The following is a 17,854-nucleotide window of genomic DNA, read 5'->3' as shown; positions in this document are numbered from 1 at the left end:
GGGGTCTAGTGAAAAGTTTAAAATAGTATGGGGCCGTGGGGCGGTCAGGTGGCGTAACAGAGATTGCATTTGTCACCAACCCCCGGAGCGGCTGGATTCGCCTGTTCGAATCCAGCTCACAGCTCCGGGGTTGTCACCAGCTTGGCTGGCCGTTCACACTAATACAATTGGCAGTATTAGCGGGTGGGAGAAGCTGGCGGGGTGGGTCCGGGTCATTGTAAACAGTGACTCCTACAGTTCGGTCGGGGCGCCTGCTAAGCGCGGATAGGATCTAAGTGGGATAGTGTGATCCTTCCACACGCTACGCCCTCTCAGTGAGAATCCGCGCTGCCAGGTGAAAAGAAGCGGTTGATTGGCTGGACGTGTGTCGGAGGAAGCACGTGGTAGCCACCACTCTCCCAGACCGACTGTGGGGGGTAAGTGCGCAGCCAGCGACCAGGAAGGGGATTGGGAATTGGCATAACGACTAACATTGGGATGGGAGAAAATCGGAGGAAAAAGGAGGGGGGAAAAGATAAAAAAAAAAAAAAAAAATAGTATGGGGCCCTTTTATTGGTTACATAGCCAAGCTAAAGACACTAGGACAATGAGAAGGAAGGATGAGTGAGAGAGATATGTGTTTGTATGTTCTATGTTTTCTGTTGTGTATTTGTAGGATTGGGCAGGATAGGGGAGGGAAAATGGGAGGGAGGGGGGAGGGTTCGTACAAGGTCCTTGAAATGCTTAGTGCTTGTTTTTGACACAAGGTATTGCTAATTGTCGGAGATTGGCTTTGAGCCATAAATATTGGATCCGATTAAATGTGTATTTTTTTTCTTTATTAATTATTATTATACATTTTTGCTATAGAAAACAGCACTTAAAAGTGAACTGTATCCTTTTATTTTTTAATTTTATTTTGAGAAAGTCCTTGAATTTAATTTTGCAATGTCTGTGGGAACCCTGGAGGGAGTGGGGGAAAATACATAATGTGCCATTCAATGTGTACTGTATTCAACTGTACCTTTGATGACTAACAAAATAAATGTAAAAAAAAAATATATATATTGCATATATTTAGCATTTAGTTATTTTTTTCAGATTATATATTAGATTAGATTTTGATTATTGGATTATTAGATTATATTGTAACTATTTATTGTAGGGCAAATATAACTGAGAGGGCATACATACCCTCATCTCGCACCTTGTTGCCCACATGTCCAGAGTTAATTATATTGATTTGTTATATTGTTTACACTGCTTTTTTACTACCTGTACCCCCCCCCCCCTCCCCCCATGCTGCTATGATGCCTGAATTTCCCCAAGGGGATCAATAAAGGAACATCTTATCTTATGTGTTGTACCACAGATGGAAGGCTACAGTCAGAAGCTGCGGGAGCTGGAGGCACTGTCTGCAGGTGTGGAGGGAGGCGCCTCGCCGGCCAGCAATGCCCAGATGGAGAGCACCCTCAGGAGGGCCGAGGAGCTGGTGTTACACATGCAGAGAGATGTAGACGGACTCACAGGCAAGACTCTCGGTTTATTTATCTGTTGTATGTTAGAGCGACGGACTGCTCTGTTGTATGTTAGAGTGAGGGACTGCTCTGTTGTATGTTAGAGCGACGGACTGCTCTGTTGTATGTTAGAGCGAGGGACTGCTCTGTTGTATGTTAGAGCGAGGGACTGCTCTGTTGTATGTTAGAGCGACGGACTGCTCTGTTGTATGTTAGAGCGAGGGACTGCTCTGTTGTATGTTAGAGTGAGGGACTGCTCTGTTGTATGTTAGAGCGAGGGACTGCTCTGTTGTATGTTAGAGCGAGGGACTGCTCTGTTGTATGTTAGAGTGAGGGACTGCTCTGTTGTATGTTAGAGCGACGGACTGCTCTGTTGTATGTTAGAGCGAGGGACTGCTCTGTTGTATGTTAGAGCGACGGACTGCTCTGTTGTATGTTAGAGCGAGGGACTGCTCTGTTGTATGTTAGAGCGAGGGACTGCTCTGTTGTATGTTAGAGTGAGGGACTGCTCTGTTGTATGTTAGAGTGAGGGACTGCTCTGTTGTATGTTAGAGCGAGGGACTGCTCTGTTGTATGTTAGAGCGAGGGACTGCTCTGTTGTATGTTAGAGCGAGGGACTGCTCTGTTGTATGTTAGAGCGACGGACTGCTCTGTTGTATGTTAGAGCGAGGGACTGCTCTGTTGTATGTTAGAGCGAGGGACTGCTCTGTTGTATGTTAGAGTGAGGGACTGCTCTGTTGTATGTTAGAGCGAGGGACTGCTCTGTTGTATGTTAGAGCGAGGGACTGCTCTGTTGTATGTTAGAGTGAGGGACTGCTCTGTTGTATGTTAGAGCGAGGGACTGCTCTGTTGTATGTTAGAGCGACGGACTGCTCTGTTGTATGTTAGAGCGACGGACTGCTCTGTTGTATGTTAGAGCGAGGGACTGCTCTGTTGTATGTTAGAGTGAGGGACTGCTCTGTTGTATGTTAGAGCGAGGGACTGCTCTGTTGTATGTTAGAGCGAGGGACTGCTCTGTTGTATGTTAGAGCGAGGGACTGCTCTGTTGTATGTTAGAGCGAGGGACTGCTCTGTTGTATGTTAGAGCGACGGACTGCTCTGTTGTATGTTAGAGCGACGGACTGCTCTGTTGTATGTTAGAGCGAGGGACTGCTCTGTTGTATGTTAGAGCGACGGACTGCTCTGTTGTATGTTAGAGCGAGGGACTGCTCTGTTGTATGTTAGAGCGACGGACTGCTCTGTTGTATGTTAGAGCGAGGGACTGCTCTGTTGTATGTTAGAGCGACGGACTGCTCTGTTGTATGTTAGAGTGAGGGACTGCTCTGTTGTATGTTAGAGCGATGGACTGCTCTGTTGTATGTTAGAGCGACGGACTGCTCTGTTGTATGTTAGAGCGACGGACTGCTCTGTTGTATGTTAGAGCGACGGACTGCTCTGTTGTATGTTAGAGCGACGGACTGCTCTGTTGTATGTTAGAGCGAGGGACTGCTCTGTTGTATGTTAGAGCGACGGACTGCTCTGTTGTATGTTAGAGCGACGGACTGCTCTGTTGTCACACTTTTTTTATAAAAATGTTTTACTGTCCGTTCTATTTTTATTATTTTTAGCCTATTTTAAACTGAATCAAACCGCACTTGTTTGCTCTATCTAATCTATTCTATTTTATTATTTGTATTACTGAAGAACTGTGATTTGCCTTACCTTGCTACCTCTCTATCTATTTGTATTTAATTTAAAAAAAAAATGTATGCTCGCTTATGTTGTGAAGCACTTTGAACTGCAACCTCTTTATGAAAAGTGCTATACAAATAAAGTTATTATTATTTATTTATTTATATTAAAACCGGCATTCCTTGCTGATTCATTCAATAAGCCATGGGCTTTATTGAAACGTGTCTGCAGTACAGTACCTACCTGACTAAGACCTACTTTGGGGTTGAAAGAGCAGCTAATCTTTTGTTTTGGGGGCATAATAGCATCTGGGTAGCCTAACTGTATTTCACTAACAGTTACTGATATATATACTGTTGTTAGTGTTGTTTTGTGAACATTCAAGTCCCACTTACAGTATATGTCCCTCTGACTTTACCTGCTTTATATCCTTCTTTTATTTGTTTTCACCCCCGACTGTCTGTTTGCGAACAAGATGAGAGAGATGTAATAAGTATCCTGTGTGAAACAGAAGCAGAGAGGAGCCTGCAGGTCCGTCTGGCAGCGCTCAGCCAGAGCCGCGTGACGGAGGGCCGGGACATCCATGGCATCTCTGAGGCAGCAGAGACCATCCAGCAGCTGCACCAGGGCTACAGGAAGCAGGTCTCAGGCACCCAGAGGCTCATCGAGGAGGTTCAGTACAAACTGGAGGATGTCAAGTCTCTCATCAAATCTGTTGTGAGTGAAGCCGTTTTCAGCTCCTGTCATTGGCAAAAAAAAGTATTAATGGCTAAATAGGGCTCCAAAGTTCACTGATATTTTGAAGGGAAGAAATAATATTTTATATCCAAAGGTTAGCAATATTTTGTCAGGCTAAATTTAAGCTAACCCCATGTTTATTTAGATAAACTAAATGTTAGCAACAAAACTAGCGACCATCAACCACCTAAGCTAGCTAGCTCATTCAGCTAATATTAAGCCGTGTTTGCACCAGAACTACCAGGAGCTCTAATCGCCAGGAACTGCATTGTGGGGAACTTTAAATTCTTTCGGCCCATTGTTTTCTGCATTTGCACCGTGGTGAAAATATCTGCAGAGATTGGGCAAATGAGTCTAGTGACGTGTAAAAAAGGTCTCTAGACATTCCAGCATCTCATTAGAACACATTGCCCATAACGATCTTTAAATACTTGAGTTGCAAACATTTCATCTGCTTAGTCATACAATCTAATTGTAACTAAGAGATTTGCTGAAAAGAATTATGTTTTTTGGCACATCACTAGATATATCTGTTTATAATAGCAAGGGGCACTCGCAACAGTCCAGATGACATGATTATTTCCAAACGATGCATGCCCGAATTGTCTAATAACGATCTTTAAATACTTGAGCTGCAAACATTCCATCTGCTTTGTTCATACAATCTAATTTGCTGAAAAGAAACAGAGCAGATTTTTGTAAATGCATTTGCATAAATGCAAAAGCACCCGGAACTTCTGTTTAGACCCTGGTCTTAGTTTTCTGAAAAAGTAGTTCTGGGGGAAAGTTCCTGCAGTGCAAACGCGGCTTTAGTTATACAATTTACTAAAATTGTTATATTTTATCGAAGCAATTTTTTATAAGCCGCCCTCTGCTCTCTAAAGGAGAGGGGGGAGGTACAGGTATAGAAGACATACAGCCAGGTACAGGTCACATAATTATAGTACAGTGGAGAAGTAAAAATTTAAATATAATAAAAAGACAGTGTAAACAATATACTATATAATTAACTCTGGACATGCGCATATGGGCAGTAAGGTGCGAGATGAGGGTATGTATACCCTCTCAGTTATGTTTGCCCTACAATAAATATAGTTACAATATAATCTAATAATCTAAATGTAATCTAATATAAAAAAACGAAATACTAAAATGCTAAATGCTAAATACAATATATAATCTAATAATCCAATAGTCTAAATCTAATCTAATATATAATCAAAATTAAAATAAAATAAAAAATGATAAAAAATGATAAAATATTACAATGGTGTGTAATGGTGACTATTATGTTGGTAACAGGACCCAGTTAATTATTTCTGCTCCCTCCTTATCTCCTTGTAGGAGTTGCCTCTCGGCGATGCAGCCCTGGGCACAGACACCTTCTCCACTCTGGTCCAGATCTCCACAGACCTCGCTGAGAAGTGAGGCAACGCTTTCAGGCACACGGCTTTTTGGAATGTTCCATCACAATTTGACCACGGAACTCCATAGCTTTCAAAGGCCAGCATCCATGACATCATCCATGACATCATCCTCACATCATCATTAGAATGTAATGTGAGGTCATACATGTAGAAGGGGCATCAACATTCGGGGGGGCTCAGGATGTAGAGCGCTCGTCTGGTAATCAGATGATTGCCGGTTCGATTCCGGCTCCTCCCGGCAGCGTGTCCTCAAAGTGTCCTTGAGCAAGACACTTAGCCCCTAACTGCTCCTGATGAGCAGGTTGGCACCTTGCATGGTTGCCTCCACCGTTCGCGTGTGAATGTGTGAGTGAATGAGTGAATGGGTGAATGTGAGGCATAACTTGTAAAGTGCTTTGGATAATATATATATATAAATGCAGTCCATCAACCCACCTTTTTATTAGCCAGTATCATGAAACCTAACATTTCTACATAGTCTTATTAGTGTACCATGTTTATAAAGCATCCCAGTGTAGGAAACTGATCTCAGATCCATTTGTCTTTGATGAAAGACAAGGATGAGCTAGCTGATTGCTGATCCGAGATCAACGTCATTCCTGTTTTTTGACACTTTGTGAATAACAGGCCTGGAGTGGAAATTCATCATACATTGTGTGTCCTAATTCTCTGTGATAGATTTCCATCGTCATTATTGGAACGCAATGACATATTGAATTTTACTCAAAAATAAAATGTTCTCAAGTAAAAATAGGCGTAAATACTTAAAGGGGCAGTGCTGATTTATTTAGCAAATAATCTCGCACACACATCTAGAAACTGTTGAACACATTAATTTAGTCTGACAGTAATTGAGAGTAAATTAATTTGAATATGGCCACCAGTTATGTCATCGGGGACATTGAATCCTTGTGTTGTGTTAATTACAGCTCAATGAAATGATAAGGTACAGTAGCAGTCCCTATAAGATAAGGCATTGCTATTTTGTCATAATTTCATGATGCTGTAATTAACACAACACAAGGATTCAGTGCCTGTAATGATGGCGATATTCTGGTGGCGAGTTTTTTTGAATGTGTGTGAAATTATTTGCAAAATAAACCAGCATTGTTTTTTTTTGGTGAAGTGGACCTTTAATATTTTACTCCAGTAGAAGTAAAGGTTTAAAAATCACCAAACATACAGTGCGGCTAGGTGGTGAGTGGGCAAGGCACTCGCCACCAACGCAGGAGACGCTGGGTTTGAGCCCAGCTCTCGGCGTTGCTACCAGCTTGGCTGGTCGTTCATACTAACACAATTGGCAGTGTTAGGGGTGGGAAAGCTGGTGGGGTGGGTCCTGGTCGTTGTAAACAGCGACTCCTACAGTTCGGTCGGGGCGCCTGCTCAGCAAGGAAAGGATCTAAGGGGGGTAGTGTGATCCTTCCACACGTTACACCCTCTCAGTGAGAGTCCGCGCTGCCAGGTGAAAAGAAGCGGTTGATTGGCTACACATGTGTCGGAGGAAGCATGTGATAGCCTCCACTCTCCCAGACTGACTGTAGGGGGTAGGTGCGCAGCGACCAGGAAGGGGATTGGGAATTGGCATAACGACTAACATTGGGATGGGAGAAAAACGGAGGAAAAAGGAGGGGGAAAAAGATTAAAAAATTAAATTAAATAAAATCACCAAACATTTTTAAATTACATTTAATTAAATTACTAAAATAAAATTAATATATAATACAAATAAAAAGTAAGCTGTTCAGTAGTGAAGGAGAATTCTTACCTTTTAATGGACACATTATGAAATGACAACGTTTTTCCAATGGGTTTCATGAGTGTCTTAGGTTTTGTGAAACTCAGTCAGTCAGTGTCCCTTTCAGTTCAAGCTAGAAAACAGGAAACCTATATAGTTACAAGGTTTTCCTGTATAATATTCTTTCTTTAACCCTTTCACTACCACACTACAGAAGGTTAACCTTTCACTACCACACTACAGAAGGTTAACCTTTCACTACCAGTGGTAGTGATAGTTAAAGGGTTAACATTCTGTAGTGTGGTACAGTAGTGAAAGGGTTAACCCTTTGGCAGTGTGGTAGTGAAAGGGTTAAACAACATTAATATATTGTATGTCACATCAGACACACGAGCGAGGTGGACGTGATTGAGCTCACCGCCAACGACGCCCTGGCTGATTCTGAGAAGGGCTTGGCCCTGATGAGGACCATCATGACCAAGGAGAACAAGTTGAAGGAGATCATCAGAAACTTGAAAAACAAGTGAGTTATTTATTTCTGTCTGGGCCAACGATGTTAAGATAAGATAAGATATTCCTTTATTGATCCCCTTGGGGGAATTCAGGCATCATAGCAGCATGGGGGAGGGGGGAAGGGAGGTACAGGTAGTATAAAGCCGTGTAAACAATATAACAAATCAATATAATTAACATAATTAACTCTGGACAAGGTGCGAGATGAGGGTATGTATGCCCTCAGTTATATTTGCCCTACAATAAATAATTACAATATATAATCTCATCCAATAATCTAAATCTAATCTAATATATAATATGAGAAAAAAACGAAATGCTAAATATATGCAATATATAATCTAATAATCCAATCTAAATCGAATCTAATATATAATCTAAAAATGCTAATGCTAAAATGCTAAATATATGATCTGATGTAGTACTGTAGTATTCACATAAGGTGCGTTATGTCTTTACTGCATCTTTTAGGGGAACTACGGCCAGTTTAAAAATTCCTGTGTTACACTATGGACTAAGACAGTTGTCACAGGTTCATCTAAATCACCTGGACGTGAATAAAACCATGTAGTAGGTTCCCAGATTGTATTTCTAATAAAACACAAGATACTTGTGCCCTAATGATAAGGAAAAGCTATGAAGAAACCCAACTCTCCCAATGATGATAAAGTCATGCTAAGCTAGCTAATGTTACCCTAGCTCAAGCCAACTAGCTGATGACTGGTGGTTAGCTGATGACTAGTGCATACCCCTCACACATTAAAACAAATGATTGACTGGTTAACCCATTAACTTAGCCTACCTGCTCCCTGAAGGCTGTATCCTTTGTGACTTCACGGTCATTCAAACGTCTGTAAACATACCGGTGCTAAGCTAGCTAATTTTCATTCATAACATTCATAAACAAAACATAAACAAAGTTATTAAATACAATTGCAAAATATTCAAATATAAAAAATAGTTTTTGTTATACTGAAAACACAAAGAAAACTGAAAGAAATTCTGTATTACCTGTATAGCTATTTAAGGAAATCCAAAGGCAGAGTGAAGTATCTGCATTTTGGGGTCATGGGTCAAATTTGTGGTCATGGTTTTTCATGCATTACTTCATTAATACATGTTCAATCAGTGCACTCCCACTAATCTACCAACAACACATTTGGCTGGATAGTCAAGGACTTTCAAGCCATTTTTCTCAGTTTCACTGTTTGCATAGTCACTGCAGTTAGCTTCTGCAGGGCAGTGTAGCCCATTGGTAATATTGGAATCTCCCGCTCCCACTTCATAGGTACGACGAGACTTCAGCGCAGGTCAAGGCCCTGGAGAGGCAGGCCACTCTCCTGAGTGGTGAGGCTGCAGATGAGAGCAGGATGGCAGGTGACATGCTGAAGCAGCTGGCCACCCTGGAGCCCAACATCCCTGATGCTCTGAAGGTAAATTGCTGGTCGCTGTAAGAGTTAATGTTGTGATCTAGAAGGTCTCTCCAACGTACTGTACCCCTGCTGACCTATTGGATCAAATTCCACCAGAACCACCTGTGTATCCCCTACTCTGTTTCCTTCTCAGCCTTCCTACTGTCTCAATAAAGAACCTTCTCTCCTGTGTCTCCTCTACTCTGTCTCCTTCTCAGCCTTCCAACTGTCTCAATAAAGAACCTACTCTCCTGTGTCTCCCCTACTCTGTCTCCCTCTCAGCCTTCCTACTGTCTCAATAAAGAACCTACTCTCCTGTGTCTCCCCTACTCTGTTTCCCTCTCAGCCTTCCTACTGTCTCAATAAAGAACCTTCTCCCATGTCTCCCCTACTCTTTTTCCCTCTCAGCCTTCCCACTGTCTCAATAAATAACCTTCTCTCCTGTGTCTCTCCTACTCTTGTCTCCCTCTCAGCCTTCCTACTGTCTCAATAAAGAACCTTCTCTCCTGTGTCTCTCCTACTCTTGTCTCCCTCTCAGCCTTCCTACTGTCTCAATAAAGAACCTCCTCTCCTGTCTCCCCTACTCTGTCTCCCTCTCAGCCTTCCTACTGTCTCAATGAAGAACCTTCTCTCCTGTGTCTCTGTCCTCCTCTCAGCCTTCCTACTGTCTCAATAAAGAACCTCCTCTCCTGTGTCTCTCCTACTCTTGTCTCCCTCTCAGCCTTCCTACTGTCTCAATAAAGAACCTCCTCTCCTGTCTCCCCTACTCTGTCTCCCTCTCAGCCTTCCTACTGTCTCAATGAAGAACCTTCTCTCCTGTGTCTCTGTCCTCCTCTCAGCCTTCCTACTGTCTCAATAAAGAACTTTCTCTCCTGTGTCTCCCCTACTCTGTCTCCATCTCAGCCTTCCTACTGTCTCAATAAAGAACCTTCTCTTCTGTGTCTCCCCTATTCCGTTACCCTTTCTAATGTCTCAATATAGAAACTAGAAAATATAGTAAACCTACCTGTTTTTTCATGGATATCTTAAATATATATTTAAGCATTACATCACACGCAGGAGTGATTTGTGACCAATAAACCATGCCTAGGGGTGGTTGTTAGGCCCGAGGCGCAGCCGAGGGTCGTTAGACCCCCCTAGGCATGGTTTATTGGTCACAAATCACGACTGCACGTGGTGTAAAGCTTTTATACAACTGCCAGATTCATCCAACCTTATTTCTATACAATAAACACACATTAATCGAAGATTTATTGAAAAAACCATCCGCCAGAAAAAGTAGTTCCCACAACTCCATGTGGAAGCAGCTTGAAGTGCATCCAACCAAACTAACACATCCAACTGTGTATTATTGGAATGCTTGAGAGAAGTTGCCTCATGTGGAAGCAGCTTGAAGTGCATCCAACCAACTAACACATCCAACTGTGTATTATTGGAATGATTGATTGAAAATTTATTAAAACGTTTTCTTTGCCCTATAGGAAAAAAACGTTTTCTTCGCCCTATTTTTTTATTTATTTCTTTTAGCCTAAACTTAACCAGTTGGAAACCAGGGGTACAGTAATAAAATTAGCAATCAACCAATCAATCAATTCAATAGACCATGCTCACTTAAAACAGCGCTGCTTCTCTCTCAGTCTGACTCCCCCGCTGTTGCAGACAGGAGTGTGTGTGTGTGTGTGTGCGTGTGTGTGTGTGTGTGTGTGTGTGTGTCACAGTGTGTGTGTGCGTGTGTGTGTGTTGTGTGTGTGTGTGTGTGTGTATGTGTGTGTGTGTGTTTGTGGGTACGCCAGCGTCGGACAGTGTGAGAGAGAACGCAGTAGAAAGTAGGAAGGAAGAAATTTAAATCAATCAATTAATCTATCAATCAATCCGCGATTTTTCTTTTGTTCTAGATTGAGTCAAGACCCATCAATTACATCATCCAACATTGTTTAAAATACTAACACATTCCCCTTGACAGAATCGCTTCATATTTAGTCGTTATGGTGCTTTCAACATAACCATTTGTTTTTCCGCGATCCTGTTTTCTCCCGGAGTGAGCCGGGGAGGGTTATGTGATTTGGTTGTGGGCGGGTCCTGAGCCCAGGACCGTGGATTGTTTCCAATAAAGACGTGTGAATGGCCAATCAGAATCGAGAAATTTGCATGCCGTTGTATAAATATTTTTAAATGTGGGGTCCAAGTCATTCTTGCTTTGATACAAAAATGTTGTTTTCTGCCGATTCTCCACTTCCGTTCACTTCCAGTGTGTCTTACAATGTGTCTTAAACGCCACATAAACTGAAGAAAGTCACCACATCTAACTAAACATCTGAAGTGCATTTATTTTCCTGAAAGGTTTCTTGTTTTTTTTTTTTTGGAAAGTTACTCTATTGTGCTCTATTGATACTGTATCTAAAAAGGAAAAAGAGGAATTCTTCCTCAGATACTGTATTCAGGGGCGTAACAAGAGATTCTGGGCCCCTGTGCGAATGATGCATCTCTGGGCCCCAATCCCCATCCATGACCCATAATGCACTCTCCTCCAAACAACAAATCCATTGACTTAACAATTATACAAGAACATTCATAGTGGAAATAAGGGCAGCACTGAATCGTAAGATGTTAGCATTTTAGTAGGGCTGTCGCCGACTAAGGATTTGGATAGTCGACTTTGATTGGCCGCAATGAGCCGATAGTCGACTATTAGTATAAAAAAGAAATAAAAAAAAAGTATAATAAAAAAAAATATGTATCGTTCCATTTGGGCTGTGGGGGTGCTTGATGTCTGAAGGAGTCAACGGAAGGCTTCTTGTCCTCTGCAAAAGCATGCAATTGGTCCACTGATGGATACATCTTGATATTTGTCTAGTCTAGATGGGTGAAATTCTCTTTCAGTGCCTCTGTGCCTGTTTTCTTAGGCAGTTAGCCTCTGGTATGTGTGCCATTAGCGTTAGCCACGCTTCTAGGCCTCTTTTATTTTGGAAAGAATGTAATTAAAAAATAAATAAATAATAATTAACATTTTTTTTTTGCATTCGACTAAGAGGTTGGCAGTTGACTACGGCTACTTTCGATCGATTAGTCGACTATTCGACTAATAGGGGTCAGCCCTACATTTTAGTCAGATCTCGTGACTTACGTGGGTTTATGGGATGTTTAAGACACAATGGAAGACAATGGCAGTGGCGTATCAGCAGAAAATAACTACCAATGTTACTGTAACGATATAATATTAGGAAAATAGAAGGGCACCTTGATATATACAAACATATACAGTACAAAAGCTTCAATAAGTGAGTGCAGTCATAGAGAGTACTTCTGTCTGCTGTCACTATTCCTTCACCACATCTTAAACATAATGAAATTAGCATGACATAGCATGAGCTGAGAGAAGTGTGTGTGACTAACTGCACCCCCCCCCCCCCCCCCCCCCCCCCCCCCCCACACACACACACACACACACAAGGACCAGATTGCCAGCGTGGTTGCCAGGCTGGACAGCGTTAAAGGCCAGGTGGAAAATAACGTGACGGACTACCAGGAGCTTCAGGAGAACATCCAGAGGGACAGGGCAGCGGTGGGAGACCTCCTCGCTCAGGGCAAAGCTTCCCAACAGGTACTGCTTCCAGAACATCTATTGGTTCCACAACAGTGGATTATTCATAATGTGCTCATTTCAACATCTCTATTTCTCAGGCAGCAGAAGTAAGATTTCACTGAAGAGCTTCTTCCAAAATTAGATACCAGTAGATTATCCACTTTATGTCTGTCTGTCTGTCTATCCATCTCTCTCTCTTTCTCCTTTTCTCTCTTTATCTATCCATCTCTCTCTCTCTTTATCTATTCATCTGTGGTGGAAATCTGATAAATCAACAGATCTCCTGATCAAAATAGGTTCAATCATAAAACAATGAATATAAATACAGGTTAAATGAGCTTTGGCTGAGGAGTGCTCTCCTCTGGCCAGCTAGGAGACACTGAAGAAGAGGAGTGCTCTTCTCTCTCTCTTTATCTATCCAGCTCTCTCTCTCTTTCTATCTACCCATATCTCTGTCTTTTGTTCTTTCTATCTATCCATCGCTCCTTCTTTCTAGCTATCCATCTCTCTCTCTCTCTTTCTATCTATCCATCTCTCCCTCTTTCTCTACCCATCTATTCACCTCTCCCTCTTTCTATCTATCCATCTCTCCCTCTATTTCTATCTATCTATCTATTTCTCTCTCTCTCTCTCTCTGTATATCCATCTCTCCATCTCTCTCTCCCTCTCCCCCGTCTCTGTATATCCATCTCTCCATCACTCTACCCCCCCTCGCTCTCTGTATATAAATGCATTGCATTTATAAAATGCATTTATTCAAAGCGCTTTACAATTTATTCCTCACATTTTACCCTCTCTCTCTCTGTATATCCCTCTCCCCCTCTCTCTGTATATCCATCTCCCCCTCTCTCCTTCTGTATCTCTCTCTCCCCCCTCTCTCCCTCTCTGTGTATATCCATCTCCCCCTCTCTGTATATCCCTCTCCCCCCTCTCTCTCTCCCTCTTTCTCTGTATATCCCTCCCCCTCCTCCCTCTCTCTCTCTCTGTATATCCCCCCCCCCCCTCTCTCTCTCTCTCTCTCTCTCTCTGTATATCCATCTCCCCCCTCTCTCCTTCTGTATCTCTCTCTCCCCCCTCTCCTCCCCCCTCTCTCTCTCTCTCTGTATATCCATCTCGCTCTCTCCCCCCCTCTCTCTCTGTATATCCATATCTCTCTTTATATCTCTCCCTCTCTCTCTTCAGAATCTTTCTCTCTCCACTTTGCGCCAGAGCTTATTTTTCTATGTGACTCTTTGTTCACTTAATTAAGAAAATAACCATAGATTTAAAAATGTTTTATTCCTACACAGTGAAGCTTTGAATTTAATCTAAAAAATAAATACATCTGAAATGTTAGTCTGACCGTTTGTCTGATGTTATGTCGTTCCCAAAGGTCCATGATCGGCTCCTGGACAGAGTGAACTCAGCCAAGACTGACACCCAAGCTGCCCTCAGTGGACTGACTGACAACATGGATGGAATCAACGATGTGCTGGTCAATCTCAGAGGTATACTCCACCAGAGTGCTGTATTACTGTAACACAATCTCAGAGGTACAGTATGATCTATACTCCACCAGAGTGCTGTATTACTGTAACACAATCTCAGAGGTACAGTATGAGAATAGAATATAAATCCTTTAATAATCCTGAGGGAAATTCGGCACTACAGATTGCTCACATTGAACAACAATAAACATTTAGGTAGTCAATAGGACTAAAATAAAAATAAGAATATAATAATATTAAAAATAAGAATAAAATAGAATAAAGAATAATAGACGGTCCGGGATATACATTCTGGTATGTATATACATTCTAAAATCTTAAATATAAACTATCCAGCCAAATATTTACAGAAATATACAGTCAAATGTACAGTAATAAGTGTGAAGTGTCCAGGAAGATTGTGGGAAGTGTAAATTTTTTTTTAAGTGTTCAGGAAGATTTTGCCAGGCTGTACTGTCACCCTGTGCTCAGTGATGCAGTGAGGCACAGTGATGCATTATAGAGTCTAATGGCTGTTGGAATGAAGGACTTCCTGTGCCGTTCAGACAGTGTTACATCTAACACTGAACGTGCTCCTTCTTTCAACCAAGTCCGAGCAATATATACTCTATACTGTATTACTGTAACACAAACCGATTCAGATTCAGCTTTATTGTTGCATCTTTGTCATATTTCACGTACAAAAAAGAGCTAAATTCTCAGGTATTGTCCGTTCGACCTACAGCATGGCAATAGCATGGCAACATAGAATAAAATCAACATAAAATACTTAAAATACTAAATACATAAATACACACAATAAAATCAGAATGACTAAATAGTGTTCATGAGTCTGATGGCTTGATGGTAGTATGAGTCCTTGAGCCTGCTGGACCTGGCTCTGAGGCTGCTGGACCTGGCTCTGAGCCTGCTGGACCTGGCTCTGAGGCTGCGATAATAATAATAATAATAATAATAATAATAATAATAATAATAATAATAATAATAATAATAATAATAATAATAATAATAAACTTCATTTGTATAGCACCTTTCATACAGAAACTGCAGCTCAAAGTGCTTCACAACAGAAAAAAGACAGGCATAAAATGAGCACATAAAGTGCAGACATATAAAATCCCAGTTTTTCACATTAGGATCTAACATTCCAACAGGCCAACTTGTTTATGGTTTGATTCAGTTTTAAATAGACAATAATAAAAAGAGTAAGATAGAATAGTAAAATAGTGCACATAAAGTGCAGACATATAAAATTATTATTTTTTTACAGTGCAATAAAATTGTTCTGGATTACTGTTTAACAGTTCAAAGTCGTCTTTACCTTCTCTGTTTGGTATCCACAGTTTAAAACCTGACAGTCTTCCCTCCTGTTTGTTACCCACTTTGACCCTTCAGGGCACAGTTCCCTCTCTCAGGGCACAGTTCCCTCTCTCAGGGCACAGTTCTAGGCCTGGGTCCTACACAGTTTTAAAGCATGACAGTTTTGAACCTGTAATAAAAAGCAATAGACAGAGTACAGTGCAATAAAATAGTAGAATAGAGTAGATAGTAAAATGATGCAACAGTGCAGTGCAATAAAAAGTAAAGGTAACGCCTCCCGGAAGTCAGCAGTTGGAACCGACCTCTGCAATCATTAGTTTGGAAGAAAATGTAGTTATAACTTTAACTTGCATGCACATAGCACCACAAATAACATTCACGAGTTATGCAGTCATATAGCCTAGTTATCTAAAACTAACAAAACTGACTATCTTTACTGCGTAAGGAAACCATTCCTTTATGGCTGCGTTCCTCATCGTTTACATGGACACACAGACACTGTGAGGGGAAATTATTTTACATTGTAAAAAAATATATATGAATGAATATACAATTATTTATTCAATATGTTAAATGGCACCCATTAGTTTACTCCCTCTTTGGGCTGACAGTGTGGCTATGCAGGCATTGCCTATAGTTAAGATGGACTTCAATCCAAGCCAGCCAAATTAAAAGTTAATTTCAGAATTTTCTAATAAACTTTAATAAGATGAATTTGAATTCCTTTATTATTTAAATATACTAGGACAATATACGAGAACAAAAAGCAACAGCAAATAGCAAAATAGCAATAAAAGTAAGAATAGTACAAAGGTGTTGTACAACTTGCATGTGCACTTACATGCACACATTCCACACAGATTCACAGCATTGGTTCACAGATTCACAATTATCGATTTGACACATACACATACTTACACATAGTAATAATACTGAGTAATGATATAGAGAATGGGATTTTGCACGTGGTAAGTATTCAAGTATTGCACAAAATAAACAATACAATAGTATTTCACAGATAGATGTGAGTGATTCTAGATTAAAATCACAAAGTGCTTTACAGGCAGTAAAAAGTTAATCAGAATAACATAACCACATGTTACATCACATATAAATTAAAAGTTTGTAAAATACTTTAAAAATAAAGTTAACAACCACATACACAAATGTTACACTGCATACATGATCAATTAAACGCCTGACTGTATAAAAAGGTTTTAAGACCCTGTTTAAAAGACTCCACACTATCAGCAGACCTGATTTCACAAGGTAGTTGTTTCCATAATTTAGTGCGATGGTGGCTGTGGTGTAAGAACTGATTTGAAGGAAGACTAAGATGGTCCTGAGAAAGACTTGATGGTTCATGTCTCCGTCTCCTCCAGGATTTGACCAGCGGGTTGCCACCAACAAGGCTTTGGCCAATGAGGCCATTGAGAGGCTTCCTGCCATCAACGCCACCATTCAGCAGGCTGTCGGCAACAACTCTCAGGTCCAACTCATCCTGGCCGGCGTCTCCGGGGACTATGATGACGTGATGGAGGCCGTCAACAAGCTTCAGATGGTCGTCTCCCACCTGGAGGTACTTTAACCTCTTAACACTTTAACTGCCACACACAAGATATCTCTGGTTTATTTTTATGTGGTTGAAAGCCACTCACGAGATTTCTCGGAATTATTATTATTTTATTTTTTTAGCGATCTGAAATCATATTGCATCACGCGAGCCTACCCGAGTATACACAAGCTCCGCCGGAGATCATATGTGGAAAAAAGCGCCCCCTATCGTCTTTCAGATGACATAAGGGATTTTGGAATGGACTCAATGAAAATGGATGGGGAAACCGGTACTCCACATTTTCCAGTCCACTGATCCAGCCGGGGTTACCACAGTTCATTCTGGAGCCTCTGAGCCCCGCTGATCATGGAGTTCTACTGTATCGCGTTGGATCTATACACTTATCGATTTTTTCGAATGGTGATCAGGAATTGGAATATACCAGTTGGATACCATCTGATGTCAGGTAAGGACTCTATGTTATCAGTGTTAGGATAATCAGACAAATTTTGATGAAGTTATAAGCTGTTTTGTGAAATGGGCTCTTTCGGTTTCACTGTAAAAGTCCAAGAGGAAATCAACGCGGCGATTATCCGTGTGCGGCCCGAATGTGCTTGCGTGCACGTATAATATTGATCATCTAGCGTTTATTTGAAAACGATTCATAAAAAGGCCGACGAATATCAACGTTGTGGAATATTCCAGTAAAAGACGATTTTCATAGAATAGTCCAGAATGGGCTGTTTTTTTATCTCAAAACGGGTGCTTTTCTAAATGCTCTGAAACGGAAATGACGCGATAAAAAAACAATCTGCCTTGACAGCACTGACTGGAAAATAGTCTTTGATAATGCGATGGGCAGATTAGACACATAGCCATCATTTAAAACATAGATTAGGCGATATTAACGTTAACAT

General features: G+C 41.2%; 1 protein-coding gene across 3 annotated transcripts in view; it reads left to right on the top strand.

The window, feature by feature from the left end:
• The window catches only part of lamc2 (laminin, gamma 2), a 130,088-nt gene that overhangs the window by 86,632 nt on the left and 25,602 nt on the right, over nt 1-17,854 (top strand). For all 3 annotated transcript variants that reach the window (XM_084320823.1, XM_084320824.1, XM_084320822.1), the window contains exons 12-19: nt 1,352-1,508; nt 3,679-3,884; nt 5,250-5,329; nt 7,453-7,590; nt 8,869-9,013; nt 12,444-12,593; nt 13,948-14,062; nt 16,765-16,961. In XM_084320823.1, the coding sequence (XP_084176949.1) occupies nt 1,352-1,508; nt 3,679-3,884; nt 5,250-5,329; nt 7,453-7,590; nt 8,869-9,013; nt 12,444-12,593; nt 13,948-14,062; nt 16,765-16,961 (1,188 nt within the window). The remainder of the gene's footprint in view (nt 1-1,351; nt 1,509-3,678; nt 3,885-5,249; nt 5,330-7,452; nt 7,591-8,868; nt 9,014-12,443; nt 12,594-13,947; nt 14,063-16,764; nt 16,962-17,854) is intronic.

The sequence above is a fragment of the Notolepis coatsorum genome, assembly GCF_963971535.1.
Source record: "Notolepis coatsorum genome assembly, chromosome: 8".
NCBI lineage: Eukaryota > Metazoa > Chordata > Actinopteri > Aulopiformes > Paralepididae > Notolepis > Notolepis coatsorum.
The sequence above is the reverse complement of the archived record's forward strand: the minus strand, read 5'-3'. Positions and strand labels throughout refer to the sequence as shown.